We start from the raw sequence: 16,417 nt of genomic DNA, 5'->3' as shown, positions 1-16,417 counted from the left end.
TTATTTTTTGTACTTTAGCAAGTTTATTTATTTGTATTTATTTGTAGGAATTGTATTTAATTAATTTATTGATAGTGTAGTGTTAGGTTAATTGTAGGTAGTTTATTTAATTAATTTATTGATAGTGTAGTGTTAGGTTAATTGTAGGTAATTGTAGGTATTTTATTTAATTAATTTATTGATAGTATAGTGTTAGTTTTAATTGTAACTTAGGTTAGGATTTATTTTACAGGTAAATTTGTAATTATTTTAACTATTTTAGCTATTAAATAGTTCTTAACTATTTAATAGCTATTGTACCTGGTTAAAATAAATACAAAGTTACCTGTAAAATAAATATTAATCCTAAAATAGCTACAATATAATTATAATTTATATTGTAGCTATATTAGGATTTATTTTACAGGTAAGTATTTAGCTTTAAATAGGAATAATTTATTTAATAAGAGTTAATTTATTTCGTTAGATTTAAATTATATTTAACTTAGGGGGGTGTTAGTGTTAGGGTTAGATTTAGCTTTAGGGGTTAATCCATTTATTAGAATAGCGGTGAGCTCCGGTCGGCAGATTAGGGGTTAATAATTGAAGTTAGGTGTCGGCGATGTTAGGGAGGGCAGATTAGGGGTTAATACTATTTAATATAGGGTTAGTGAGGCGGATTAGGGGTTAATAACTTTATTATAGTAGCGCTCAGGTCCGGTCGGCAGATTAGGGGTTAATTATTGTAGGTAGGTGGAGGCGACGTTGTGGGGGGCAGATTAGGGGTTAATAAATATAATATAGGGGTCGGCGATGTTAGGGAACCAGATTAGGGGTACATATGGATAATGTAAGTAGCGGCGGTTTACGGAGCGGCAGATTAGGGGTTAAAAATAATATGCAGGGGTCAGCGATAGCGGGGCGGCAGATCAGGGGTTAATAAGTGTAAGGTTAGGGGTGTTTAGACTCGGGGTACATGTTAGAGTGTTAAGTGCAGACGTAGGAAGGGTTACCGCATAGCAAACAATGGGGCTGCGTTATGAGCTGAACGCGGCTTTTTTGCAGGTGTTAGGTTTTTTTTCAGCTCAAACAGCCCCATTGTTTCCTATGGGAGAATCGTGCACGAGCACGTTTTTTAGGCTGGCCGCGTCCGTAAGCAACTCTGGTATCGAGAGTTGAAGCTGCGTTAAAAATGCTCTACGCTCCTTTTTTGGAGCCTAACGCAGCCTTTATGTGGACTCTCGATACCAGAGTTATTTTTATGGTGCGGCCAGAAAAAAGCCGGCGTTAGTTTTTCTGGTCGTTACTGACAAAACTCCAAATCTAGGCCTTAGTTAATTATAGTAATTTTATTTAGATTTATTTAAATTATATTTAGGTTAGTGGGTGTTAGGTTTAGGGTTAGACTTAGATTTAGGGGTTAATAACTTTAATATAGTGGCGGAGACGTTGGGGGCGGTAGATTAGGGGTTAATAAATGTAGGTAGGTGGCGGCGATGTTAGGGCCGGCAGATTAGGGGTTAATAATATTTAAGTAATGTTTGCGAGGCGGGAGTGCGGCAGTTTAGGGGTTAATATGTTTATTATAGTGGTGGCGACGTTGGAGTGCGGTAATGAGCAAAATTTTGCTCAACGCTCACTTCTTGTCTGGGTTGTAAAAACCTGTAATACTAGCACCGCACAGCCTCTAACACAAAACTCGTAATCTAGGTGTATGTGTTTAATCCCAAAAAGGGGTTAAACACACAGTAGAATTACCACTGCTGGAAACCACCAATGATCCAATCAGCAACATTAGTTATACATCTGAGTCATGCAACTAGTGCTGCTGAATGGATCAGCAGGAGTTAAACACATAGTAGCGCAGGGTTAAAATTGCATGCAATAACAAATAAGACCATATAATGTTTTCGAATATTATGGCCGGCATCCATCTCAAAGGCTCCAAAGCTCTATCTGCAGCTTCATAAATGGAGCACCCTGGATTTAACCAGCTGACTGCCAGAGAAGGCTATGCTGCATAAAACTAAAATATTCACAGTCGGTCCGCATAATAATAAGTTGATTACAATATGACAAAAATAATCATGTTTTTGATGAAATAATCCTTTAAGTTAAATGGCATGAATATTTTGTATTTATATACAATATATGGCATAGAAAGCAAAGTGTTCAATTATGCGCAATTGCACTTTATATAATAGATACACAGCTGCACAACTCGTTTTATCATCTGACAAATTGTATCTCTTTATCTGTCTATTAAATTTCTCCACAATAGATGAAGTCTGTTCTGTGAGGTAGTAAAGTGCGTGCAGTATTTGAAATATGTAAATAACTTCCATAAATAGACTGGCTTGTCAGAAGGCCAGCAGAAAATGTACCTGGATAGCACTTTTTACCCTGGAACCAATTTATTCTACCACATAATAACAGTCTAATTTGTATTCGCCACAGTTATAATGAATCATATGTTTAGAAACCTATTACTACATAATGTAATTCCTAGATATATATATACATATGTATGTATAGTTTATATAATTTAATAGCAACTTCATTGAATTTATTAACTAATTTGATGCTGTTTCTTGAAAATCTATATTTCCATTGAATTAAAAGCAGTCAACGTAAATGATAAAGCAGATATTATTTTACCCGCATTGAGAAGGCATTTTACAAGAACATTTAGATTCCTGGATATCTTCCCACGGTTGGCATTTTGGTCCTGGAGGTTTTGGTGTTGCTGAGGAAACTATGATAAAATAAAATAAAAAAATACTGTTATTAAAAAGTGTTACAAGTCATATATCAATATATATATATATGAAAGTAATCCAACAGAAGTTAAAATGATAGTTCAAATAACATAAACTGGTTTATGCTTAAAAGGACATACAAGTGCAACAAATAATAATAGAAAAATACTTTTAAAGGAGGATAAGAATAGTACCATCAAGACTGCTTATATATCCTATAATTATAAGCTTAAGGGATATGAAACCCAATTTTTTTTCTTTTAAGATTAAGAAAGAGCATTCAATTTTAAACAATTTTCCAATTTACTTCTGTTATCTAATTTACTTCAATCTCTTGATATCCTTTGTTGAAAAGCATATCTAAATAGGCTCAGTGGCTGCTGACTAGGTCACCCGTGTGCATTGCTATTTCTATAACAAAGCATATCTGAAGAATAAAGAAAAAGAAATAACAGAAGTAAATTGGAATGTTGTTTAAAATTGTATTCTCTGCCTGAATCATGAAAGAAAACATTTGGGTTTTATGTTGCTTTAATATGTTTGTAGGATATGCTTATGCTCTCCCCAGGCAGTTTATTCCATGACTCAACCAATTAACAACTCTTTCATTGAAAAATACCATAATGTTTGTTATTGCGGTAGGCCGCGCAGTAGTTTAGTTTATTATTTGTTTAATAAACATTTTTATGTATGTATAGTATGTGTGTAATAAATCTGTCAACGGTTTCCACTCAATTCCAAGCAAGAAAACAGTTTTATGTTTTAGAACTTTTGTCATATAAAACCGGCCGGTGGCCTCACACTATATGCTATGCTGATAACTTCTGATGACTCTCACTGACACACAGCCACACTGCACTAATGCCACGTGCCATCACGTCCACATCACGTGACACAGAGATGCAGATGGCGGGTCAGACTCAGCAGGCGAGCTGATGAGGTCAGAGTGACAGATGGCCTTCTTTGGTAACAGGCCGGCCCGGTGTTACTCCTTTGCGCCCGTATAGGGGGACAACAAATGCCATGATGTCACATGCTGGCCGCTGGTGCCTCAAATAATCTCCTCTTGGTGGGGTGGGGTAGGCGGGAAACCACCATTGGCTCAGACTGAAGCATCAGTTCAGCAGAGAGAGGGACACTGATGGTTGAACTTGGTGAGGTGAGGTGACGCAGCAGTACTGTACAGCAGAACACTCAGTGAGTAAGTGTAGTTAGTGTACGCTACTCTGAGTCTGTGCATACAGTGAATTTATTTTTATAACTGTTTGTAAGTGTAATATGTAAAGTCTATACTACAGAGCAGCAGGAGAGGTTTTGTTTGATTAAAAAAAATTGCAGTTGAATTATTATGAGTCACTCACATACATTGATATATTCTGAATCAATATATATCAGTATATGTATGTGAGTAACTCATAATAATTAAATTATTTGTGCTGCCTTGAATGATTATTCATCATTAATCTCTTGAAGAGATCGTCCTCATATAGCTCTAACTAAATGTGTGTCACTTATGTGAAATATGCTTTGTGCCCTATACTATATCTACAACTAAATGTGTGTTATGTTACATTTACTTTGTGCCCTATACTATATCTACACCTAAATATGTGTTATGTGACATATACTTTGTGCCCTATACTATATCTACAACTAAATGTGTGTTATGTGACATATACTTTGTGCCCTATACTATATCTGCAACTAAATGTGTGTTATGTGACATATACTTTGTGCCCTATACTATATCTACAACTAAATGTGTGTTATGTGACATATACTTTGTGCCCTATACTATATCTACAGCTAAATGTGTGTTATGTAACATATACATTGTGCCCTATACTATATCTACACCTAAATGTGTGTTATGTGAAATATACTTTGTGCCCTATACTATATCTACAACTAAATGTGTGTTATGTGACATATACTTTGTGCCCTATACTATATCTACAACTAAATGTGTGTTATGTGACATATACTTTGTGCCCTATACTATATCTACAGCTAAATGTGTGCTATGTGACATATACTTTGTGCCCTATGCTACAGCTGAATTTCGAAACTGGCCCATTTTTGGTTCAGAACCTGGGTAGCACTACCAATCAACAAGTGCTACCCAGGACTGGACCAAAAATGGGCCAGCTTCTATGCTTACATTTCTGCTATGTCAAATATAGATACCAAAAATGATAATAGGAGTAAATTAGAAAGTTGTTTAAAATTGCATGCTCTATCTGAATTATTAAAGAAAAAATGTAGTTTAGTATTGGGTTTAGTATCCCTTTAAACAAGTATTATACTTGCCATGTTTGGTATACGGTTAAATAAGAAATGGTGAGTGGTGAGAAATGGTGAGTCTTTGCCCTAAAATGCCTGGGCCTCTTTTTGGTCCCAGTCTGGCCTGTGTGTAGCCATCAATCACCAACTACTTGCAGGTTGCTGATCCTGAGGCTACCTAGGTATGCCTAAATCAAATTCTCTATCTGAACCATTACATTTAAACTTTTATTATCTTGTCCCTTTAATGTCTGTTTTCAATATCAATGTCTGTTTTAATCCTCCTCCTTTAAAATACAACAAAGAAAGTTACCAAAGCTAAATATTCAGGACACACAGGGTGTCCTGGTGGGACAACTCATCTGACACTACATCTTCTGCTAGGTATCTAGTTTTATCCGCCTTCCCCCTCTTTTACCCGCACACACACTGCAAATAAATTCGGCTAGATTACGAGTTGTGCGTTAGGCTTAAAAAGCAGCGTTGGCCGGTCCCAACGCTGCTTTTTAATGCCCGCTGGTATTACGAGTCTTGCAATGACAGGTGTACCGCTAACTTTTTTGGCCAGACTTGGAAATGCCGCAAATCCATTTACGTCAATTGTGTATCCTATATTTTCAATGGGACTTGCATAGTGCCGGTATTACGAGTCTGCCAAAAAGTGAGCGGTAGACCCTATCCTGTCAACACTGGTACCGCATTTTAAAGTCAGTAGTTAAGAGTTTTACACTACAACGCCGTAGCATAAAACTCTTAACTAAAGTGCTAAAAATTACACTAACACCTATAAACTACCTATTAACCCCTAAACCGAGCCCCCCCCCCCCACATCACAAACAGTAAAATAAAAAATTTTAACCCCTAATCTGCCGAACCGGACATCGCCGCCACTATAATAAATATATTAACCCCTAAACTAATAGTTACATTGTAGCTAGCTTAGGGTTTATTTTTATTTTACAGGCAAGTTTGTATTTATTTTAACTAGGTAGAATAGTTACTAAATAGTTATTAACTATTTAATAACTACCTAGTTAAAATAAATACAAAAGTACCTGTAAAATAAAACCTAACCTAAGTTACACTAACACCTATTACTACACTATAATTAAATCAATTCCCTAAATTAAATACAATTAAAGGCACATGAAACCCAATTTTTTTTTTCTCTTGATTTAGAAAGAACATGTTATTTTAAACAACTTTCTAATGTGCTTCATTTTCTTCATATCCTTTGCTGAAAAGCATATCTAGATAGGCTCAGTAGCTACTGATTGGGGGTTAAACATAGATGCCTCATAGATACCCATGTGCATTGCTATTTCTTCAACACAGGATATCTAAAGAATGAAGCAAATTAGATAATAGAAGTATATTAGAAAGTTGTTTAAAATAGTTTTTTTCTATCTTAATCATGAAAGAAAAAATGTGGGTTTAATATCCTTTTAAATAAAATTAGCTAAAATACAAAAAAAAAACCCCACTAAATTACAGAAAATAATAAACAAATTACAAGATTTTTAAACTAATTACACCTAATCGAATCCCCCTAACAAAATAAAAAAAGCCCCCCCAAAATAAAAAAGCCCTACCCTACACTAAATTACAAATAGCCCTTAAAAGGGCCTTTTGCAGGGCATTGCCTCAAAGTAATCAGCTCTTTTACCTGTAAAAAAAATTACAAATCCCCCCCAACATTAAAACCCACCACCCACACAACCAACCCTACTCTAAAACCCACCCAATACCCCCTTAAAAAAACCTAACACTAACCCCTTGAAGATCACCTTACCGGTAGGAGTCTTCATCCAACCGGGCAGAAGTGGTCCTCCAGACGGGCAGAAGTCTTCATCCAACCAGGCAGAAGTGGTCCTCCAGACCAGCAGAAGTCTTCATCCAGACGGCATCTTCTATCTTCATCCATCCGATGCGGAGCATCCTCTTCTTCCGACGGCTACGACTGAATGAAGGTACCTTTAAGTGATGTTATCCAAGATGGCGTCCCTTCAATTACGATTGGCTGATAGAATTTTTTCTCACCGCTCACTTACCTGCAGCGCTGGTATTACGGGTTTTTACAAACCCGGTGTTAAAAGGCAAGAAGTGAGCATAGAGCAAAATTGTGCTCCTTACCGCACTTCAATACCAGCGCTGCTTAAGTCAGCGGTGAGCTGGTCGTACGTGCTTGTGCATGATTTCCCCATAGGAATCAACGAGAAGAGCCGGCTGAGAAAAAGTCTAACACTTGCAAAAAAGCAGCGTAAAACTCAGTAACGCAGCCCCATTGATTCCTATGGGGAAATAAAAGTTATGTTTACACCTAACACCCTAACATGAATCCGGAGTCTAAACATCCCTAATCTTACACTTATTTACCCCTAATCTGCCACCCCCGACTTCGTCGCAACCTACATTATATTTATAACCCCTAATCTACCGCTCCGGACATCGCCGCCACCTACATTATACTTATTAACCCCTAATCTGCTGCCCCCAACATCGCCGACACCTACGTTATATTTATTAACCCCTAATCTGCCGTCCCCAATGTCGCCGCAACCTAACTACAGTTATTAACCCCTAATCTGCCGCCCCCAACGTCGCCGCCACTATAATAAACATATTAACCCCTAAACCGCCACACTCTCGCCTAGCAAACACTAGTTAAATATTTTTAACCCCTAATCTGCCATCCCTAACATCGCCGCCACCTACCTACATTTATTAACCCCTAATCTGCCGCCCCCAACGTCGCCGCTACTATACTAAATGTATTAACCCCTAAACCTAAGTCTAACCCTAACACTAACACCCCCTAATTTAAATAGAATTACAATAAATCTAAATAAATATTAATATTATTACCTAAATAATTCCTATTTAAAACTAAATACTTACCTGTAAAATAAACCCTAAGCTAGCTACAATATAACTAATAGTTACATTGTAGCTATCTTAGGGTTTATTTTTATTTTACAGGCAAGTTTGTATTTATTTTAACTAGGTAGAATAGTTATTAAATAGTTATTAACTATTTGATAACTACCTAGCTAAAATAAATACAAAAGTACCTGTAAAATAAAACCTAAGTTACACTAACACCTACACTACACTACAATTAAATAAATTAACTAAATTAAAAACAATTAAATAAGTTAAATTAAATTAGCTAAATTTTGTATGGGCATTGCCCTTAAAAGGGCAGTTAGCTCTTCATCCAAGCCGGATAAAGTGGTCCTCCAGACGGGCAGAAGTCTTCATCCAGACGGCATCTTCAAGACATCCGACGCTGGGGGTTGGTTGTGTGGGTGGTAGGTTTAACTGTTGGGGGGGTTGTTTGTATTTTTTTTTTACAGGTAAAAGAGCTGATTACTTTGGGGCAATGCCCTGCAAAAGGCCCTTTTAAGGGCTATTGATAGTTTAGTTTAGGCTAGGGTTTTTTATTTTGGGGGGGGCTTTTTTTATTTTGATAGGGCTATTAGATTAGGTGAAATTAGTTTAAAGATCTGTAATTTGTTTTTTATCTTCTGTAATTTAGTGTGTTTTTTTTGTTGTAATTTAATTAATTTAATTTATTTAATTGTTTTTAATTTAGTTAATTTATTTAATTGTAGTGTAGTGTTAGGTGTTAGCGTAACTTAGGTTAGGTTTTATTTTACAGGCACTTTTGTATTTATTTTAGCTAGGTAGGTATTAAATAGTTAATAACTATTTAATAACTATTCTACCTAGTTAAAATAAATACAAACTTGCCTGTAAAATAAAAATAAACCCTAAGATAGCTACAATGTAACTATAAGTTATATTGTAGCTAGATTAGGGTTTATTTTACAGGTAAGTATTTAGTTTTAAATAGGATTTTTTTAGATAATAATATTAAAGGGACACTGTACCCAAAATTTTTCTTTTGTGATTGGGATTGAGCATGAAATTTTAAGATACTTTCTAATTTACTCCTATTATCAAATTTTCTTCATTCTCTTGGTATCTTTATTTGAAATGCAAGAATGTAAGTTTAGATGCCGGCCCATTTTTGGTGAACAACCTGGGTTGTCCTTGCTGATTGGTGGATAAATTCATCTACCAATAAAAAAGTGCTGTCCAGAGTACTGAAATAAAAAAAAGCTTAGATGCCTTCTTTTTCAAATAATGATAGCAAGAGAACGAAGAAAAATTGATAATAGGAGTAAATTAGAAAGTTGCTTAAAATGGTATGCTCTTTCTGAATTACAAAAGAAAAAATTTGGGTACAGTGTCCCTTTAATATTTATTTAGATTTATTGTAATTCTATTTAAGTTAGGGGTGTTAGGGTTATGGTTAGACTTAGGTTTAGGGGTTAATACATTTAGTTGAGTGGCGGCGACGTTGGTGGCGGCAGATTAGGTTTTAATAAATGTAGGTAGGTGGTAGCGATGTTAGGGGCGGCAGATTAGGGGTTAATAATATTTAAATAGTGTTTGCAAAGCGGGAATGTGGTGGCTTAGGGGTTAATATGTTTATTATAGTGGCAGCGACGTTGGGGGCGGCATATTAGGGGTTAATAAATGTAGGTAGGTGGCGGCGACATTGGGGGAGGGAGATTAGGGGTTAATAAATATAATGTAGGTGTCGGCGATGTTGGGGGCAGCAGATTAGGGGTTAATATTATTTAACTAGTGTTTGCGAGGCGGGAGTGCAGTGGTTAGTGTACTTTTTAGCACTTTAGTTATGAGTTTTATGCTACAGCGTTGTACCATAAAACTCTTAACTACTGACTTTAACATTCGTTAGGGATCTTGGAGATAGAGGGTGTACCGCTCACTTTTTGGCCTCCCAGGACAGACTCGTAATACCGGCGCTATGGAAGTCCCATAGAAAAAAGACTTTACAAAGTTTACGTAAGTCGTTTAGCGGTGAAGCCAAAGAAGTGTGCGGTGCCCTTAAACCTGCAAGACTCGTAATAGCAGCGGTAGTGAAAAAGCAGCATCAGCCTAACGCACAACTCGTAATCTAGCCGATTGATTTTGATAATGTATTCACTGCTATTAAAGTTGAGGAGAGGAAGTATGTTTTATCTAAGAAGACAGAAATAATGTAATTATGGATTAGTTCCTAACACTTCTGGGTTTTTATTCCTTTGATTCATACACCACAACCTATTTGCTCTTATTTTAATTGCTATTACTTCAGCTGTTCAACTGTTCAAAATTCAGTAAAGGCAAAGGGAAAAAATGTTATTTGACCATATTCTTATAATTTAAAGGGACACTGAACCCACATTTTTTCTTTCATGATTCCGATAGAGCATGACAATTTAAGCAACTTTCTAATTTACTCCTTTTATCAATTTTTCTTTGTTCTCTTGCTATCTTTATTTTAAAAGCAGTAATGTAAATCTTAGCAGCCAGCCCATTTTAGATTCAACACCATGGATAGTGCTTGCTTATTGGAGGCTTACATTTACCCACCAATAAGCAAGCATAACCCAGGTTTTCAACCAAAAATAGGCCGGCTCCTATGCATCACATTCCTGCTTTTAAATAAAGATAGCAAGAGAACGAAGAGAAATTGATAATAGGAGTAAATTAGAAAGTTGCTTAAAATCGCATGTTGTATCTGAATCATGAAAGAAAAAAATTGGGTTTAGTGTCCCTTTAAAGGGACACTCAAGTCAAAATTAAACTTCATGATTCAGATACAGCATGTAATTTTAAACAACTTTCCAATTTACTTCCATTAACAAAATGTGCACAGTCTTTTTATATTTACAATTTTTGAGGCACCAGCTCCTACTGAGCATGTGCAAGGATTCACAGCATATACGTATATGCATTTGTGATTGGCTGATAGCTGTCACATGATACAGGGGGAGTGGAAATAGACATAACTTTGCAATTTATTTAACAAAAATCTACTACTCATTTGAAGTTCAGACTAAGTGCTATTGCATTGTCTTCTTATCATGCATTTGTTGATAATGCAAATGTACAGTGTTGACTGGTCCTTTAAGTCTGAAAATTGTGGCTGTTCAAATTCTGAGAACTGGAAGTGCACCCTCCAGACAGAAGCCTAAGGGCTCTATTTATCAAGCACTGGATGCTGCTTCGGAGGCCCATCGTTTCAGGCTTGCCTGAAACAAAAGTTAAGAAACAGAGGTCACAAGGCCGCTGATCCTTAAAGGGACAGTCTAGTTAAAATGTCATGATTCAGATAGTGCATGAAAATTTAAACAACTTTTTAATTTACTTTGATCATAAAATTAGCTTTTTTCTCTTGGTATTCTTTGTTGAAAGATAAACCTAAATAGACTCAAATGCTAATTTCTAAGCTCTTGAAGCGGCCTCTTATCTAAATGTATTTAAAAAAAATCACAGCAAGAGGGCGTTAGTGTGTGCCATATAGAAAACATTGTGCTCACGCCCATGGAGTTACCTAGGAGTCAGCACTGATTGGCTAAAATGCAAGTCTGTCAAGAGCCCTGAAACAAGGGTGCAGTCTGCAGAGGCTTAAATACAGAGGTAAAAAACGAAATTTATGCTTAACTGAAAAATGTATTTATTTCCGGATATGGTGAGTCCACAACCTCATCATTAACTGTTGTGAATACCACTCCTGGCCAGCAGGAGGAGGCAAAGAGCACCACAGCCACGCTGTTAAAGGGCCACTGTAAGTAAATATTTTCTATGCCTGTTACTAACTACCCCAAATACGCTTTTTATCAATAGCATTTCATTAACATATCTCTACCGTATATCAGAAATCTTGTCTGCAAATTTAATTGTTTTCCAAACCCACTCCGTGGGTTTCCTTTGCTCTGTACCAATCCGTCTACAATACCTAGGTTTCAAAATGGCGCTTTAAACACAAAGTTATTGGTTTAAGTATTTTGAACATGCAGTGCTGAAAATAGTGGGCAGGATAACGTGACATCATCAGTGAATAAAAGATATAACTTTTAGAACGTTATGAAACTTCGTTTTGGAGAAAATATAGGTCAGTAGGTTTTAATTAATGTTTATTAACTTTAATATGTTAGTTGTTTAGCTTAAAAATTATAACAGAAAGTAATCCTTTAAGTATCACTCCCCTTCCCACAAACCACAGTCATTCGACTGAAGGGAAATGGAGAAAAAAGAGTAACACAAAGGTGTGGAAGTGCCTGAGGTTTAGTCAAAAAATAACTGTCGTTAACTCACCATATCCGGAAATAAATAAATTTTCATTCCTAAGATATGGTGAGTCCACAATGTCATCATTTACTGTTGGGAACCAATACCCAAGCTAGAGGACACAGATGACTAGGGAGGGACAAGACAGGTAGCCCTAAACAGAAGGCTTGAAGAACCTTTCTCCCAAAACAAGCCTTGGCCAAAGCAAAAGTATAAAATTTGTGAGATTTGAAAAAAGTATGCAGAGAAGACCAAGTTGCAGCCTTGCAAATCTGTTTCATAGACGCTTCATGTTTGAAAGCCCAAGAAGAAGAGACAGCTCTCGTGGAATGAGCCGTAATTCTCTCAGGAGGCTGCTGACTACTAGCAGTCTCATAAGCCAAACTAATTAAGCTTCTCAACCAGAGAGAAAGAGAAGTAGCAGTAGCTTTCTGACCCTTACGTTTTCCAGAGAAACAAACAAACAGGACAGAAGACTAGCGAAAATCCTTAGTCGTCTGTAGATAGAATTTTAGAGCATGCACAACATCCAAGTTGTGCAACAAACATTCGTTATGAGAAGAAGAATAAGAACATAGTGAAGGAACAACAATTTCCTGATTAATATTTCTATCCGAAACCACTTTAGGAAGGAAACCTAACTTAGTATGAAGAACTGCATGAAAGATAAGATAAGGCGAATCACACTGCAAAGTCGAGAGTTCCAAAAACTCAGAGCAGAAGGGATAGCAACAAGAAACAAAACTTTTCAAAATAACTTAATATCTATGGAATGCAAAGGCTCAAACGGAGCCTGCGGCAAAACTTTAAGAACAAGGTTAAGGCTCCAAGGAGGAGCAACAGATTTAAACAGAGGCCTGATTCTGATCAAGGCCTGACAAAAAGATTGCATATCTGGCACGTCCGCCAGACGCTTCTGTAGCAAAATAGATAATGCAGAAATCTTACCCTTTAGGGTACATACTGACAAATAAGATCTTGATAAAAGCAGTGGATGTCGAAACGTGTTGAAGTGACTTGTTTGAAAAAAGCATATATACGTTAAAAACTGAGGAATTGCCTCCAAATCTACAATTGAACAGTTAACGCTATCTTTCTTTGATTCTGGACTGAACAACATTCCCATCCGGTTTCCTGATTGGCTTCAACAAGGTCAGATGACCCAGCTGATGACACAGGCAGTGAAGACGCTGAAGTTTCCCTGCAAACTCAGAAAGAAGTCTGCAAATTAATGTGTCTGTTTGAGAAAACCCAACAATCCAGTTCAGAGGTCCAGTAAGAATCCTGCACTCACCGGTCAGTAAACAAAAAATCTGTATTAAAGGGACAGTAAACCTTAAAAATAATGTTATATAATTCTGCACATAGTGCAGAATTATATAACATTATTTAGGTGCTATAGCCATAAACGCCTTTTTTACCTTTTAATTTGCTAAAAATATGGCGCTTTTACAGACCCGCTCTCTGCTCTCTGCTGAGCGGGTCTGTTATTTTTAGTCAGCGCATCGGGCCAGCTGTATAGTCACAGCCCGGCCCGACCGCGCCATAGCACTAAGTGCAGCTCGCTCCTGTGACAGGAGCGAGCTGCACTTAGTCTTATGGCGCGGTCGGGCCGGGCTGTGACTATACAGCTGGCCCAATGCGCTGAATAAAAATAAATGTAGGTAGGTGGCGGCGACATTGGGGGAGGGAGATTAGGGGTTAATAAATATAATGTAGGTGTCGGCGATGTTGGGGGCAGCAGATTAGGGGTTAATATTATTTAACTAGTGTTTGCGAGGCGGGAGTGCAGTGGTTAGTGTACTTTTTAGCACTTTAGTTATGAGTTTTATGCTACAGCGTTGTACCATAAAACTCTTAACTACTGACTTTAAAATTCGTTAGGGATCTTGGAGATAGAGGGTGTACCGCTCACTTTTTGGCCTCAAAGGACAGACTCGTAATACCGGCGCTATGGAAGTCCCATAGAAAAAAGACTTTACAAAGTTTACGTAAGTCGTTTAGCGGTGAAGCCAAAGAAGTGTGCGGTGCCCTTAAACCTGCAAGACTCGTAATAGCAGCGGTAGTGAAAAAGCAGCATCAGCCTAACGCACAACTCGTAATCTAGCCGATTGATTTTGATAATGTATTCACTGCTATTAAAGTTGAGGAGAGGAAGTATGTTTTATCTAAGAAGACAGAAATAATGTAATTATGGATTAGTTCCTAACACTTCTGGGTTTTTATTCCTTTGATTCATACACCACAACCTATTTGCTCTTATTTTAATTGCTATTACTTCAGCTGTTCAACTGTTCAAAATTCAGTAAAGGCAAAGGGAAAAAATGTTATTTGACCATATTCTTATAATTTAAAGGGACACTGAACCCACATTTTTTCTTTCATGATTCCGATAGAGCATGACAATTTAAGCAACTTTCTAATTTACTCCTTTTATCAATTTTTCTTTGTTCTCTTGCTATCTTTATTTTAAAAGCAGTAATGTAAATCTTAGCAGCCAGCCCATTTTAGATTCAACACCATGGATAGTGCTTGCTTATTGGAGGCTTACATTTACCCACCAATAAGCAAGCATAACCCAGGTTTTCAACCAAAAATAGGCCGGCTCCTATGCATCACATTCCTGCTTTTAAATAAAGATAGCAAGAGAACGAAGAGAAATTGATAATAGGAGTAAATTAGAAAGTTGCTTAAAATCGCATGTTGTATCTGAATCATGAAAGAAAAAAATTGGGTTTAGTGTCCCTTTAAAGGGACACTCAAGTCAAAATTAAACTTCATGATTCAGATACAGCATGTAATTTTAAACAACTTTCCAATTTACTTCCATTAACAAAATGTGCACAGTCTTTTTATATTTACAATTTTTGAGGCACCAGCTCCTACTGAGCATGTGCAAGGATTCACAGCATATACGTATATGCATTTGTGATTGGCTGATAGCTGTCACATGATACAGGGGGAGTGGAAATAGACATAACTTTGCAATTTATTTAACAAAAATCTACTACTCATTTGAAGTTCAGACTAAGTGCTATTGCATTGTCTTCTTATCATGCATTTGTTGATAATGCAAATGTACAGTGTTGACTGGTCCTTTAAGTCTGAAAATTGTGGCTGTTCAAATTCTGAGAACTGGAAGTGCACCCTCCAGACAGAAGCCTAAGGGCTCTATTTATCAAGCACTGGATGCTGCTTCGGAGGCCCATCGTTTCAGGCTTGCCTGAAACAAAAGTTAAGAAACAGAGGTCACAAGGCCGCTGATCCTTAAAGGGACAGTCTAGTTAAAATGTCATGATTCAGATAGTGCATGAAAATTTAAACAACTTTTTAATTTACTTTGATCATAAAATTAGCTTTTTTCTCTTGGTATTCTTTGTTGAAAGATAAACCTAAATAGACTCAAATGCTAATTTCTAAGCTCTTGAAGCGGCCTCTTATCTAAATGTATTTAAAAAAAATCACAGCAAGAGGGCGTTAGTGTGTGCCATATAGAAAACATTGTGCTCACGCCCATGGAGTTACCTAGGAGTCAGCACTGATTGGCTAAAATGCAAGTCTGTCAAGAGCCCTGAAACAAGGGTGCAGTCTGCAGAGGCTTAAATACAGAGGTAAAAAACGAAATTTATGCTTAACTGAAAAATGTATTTATTTCCGGATATGGTGAGTCCACAACCTCATCATTAACTGTTGTGAATACCACTCCTGGCCAGCAGGAGGAGGCAAAGAGCACCACAGCCACGCTGTTAAAGGGCCACTGTAAGTAAATATTTTCTATGCCTGTTACTAACTACCCCAAATACGCTTTTTATCAATAGCATTTCATTAACATATCTCTACCGTATATCAGAAATCTTGTCTGCAAATTTAATTGTTTTCCAAACCCACTCCGTGGGTTTCCTTTGCTCTGTACCAATCCGTCTACAATACCTAGGTTTCAAAATGGCGCTTTAAACACAAAGTTATTGGTTTAAGTATTTTGAACATGCAGTGCTGAAAATAGTGGGCAGGATAACGTGACATCATCAGTGAATAAAAGATATAACTTTTAGAACGTTATGAAACTTCGTTTTGGAGAAAATATAGGTCAGTAGGTTTTAATTAATGTTTATTAACTTTAATATGTTAGTTGTTTAGCTTAAAAATTATAACAGAAAGTAATCCTTTAAGTATCACTCCCCTTCCCACAAACCACAGTCATTCGACTGAAGGGAAATGGAGAAAAAAGAGTAACACAAAGGTGTGGA

General features: G+C 36.8%; 1 protein-coding gene across 1 annotated transcript in view; it reads right to left on the bottom strand.

The window, feature by feature from the left end:
• Nucleotides 1-16,417, bottom strand: part of C7 (complement C7) — a 153,404-nt gene that overhangs the window by 14,358 nt on the left and 122,629 nt on the right. The window contains exon 16 of the mRNA XM_053700428.1: nucleotides 2,638-2,734. Coding sequence (XP_053556403.1) covers nucleotides 2,638-2,734 — 97 coding nt within the window. The remainder of the gene's footprint in view (nucleotides 1-2,637; nucleotides 2,735-16,417) is intronic.

The sequence above is a fragment of the Bombina bombina genome, chromosome 2, assembly GCF_027579735.1.
Source record: "Bombina bombina isolate aBomBom1 chromosome 2, aBomBom1.pri, whole genome shotgun sequence".
Lineage (NCBI taxonomy): Eukaryota > Metazoa > Chordata > Amphibia > Anura > Bombinatoridae > Bombina > Bombina bombina.
This window is presented reverse-complemented; position numbering and strand designations above follow the sequence as displayed.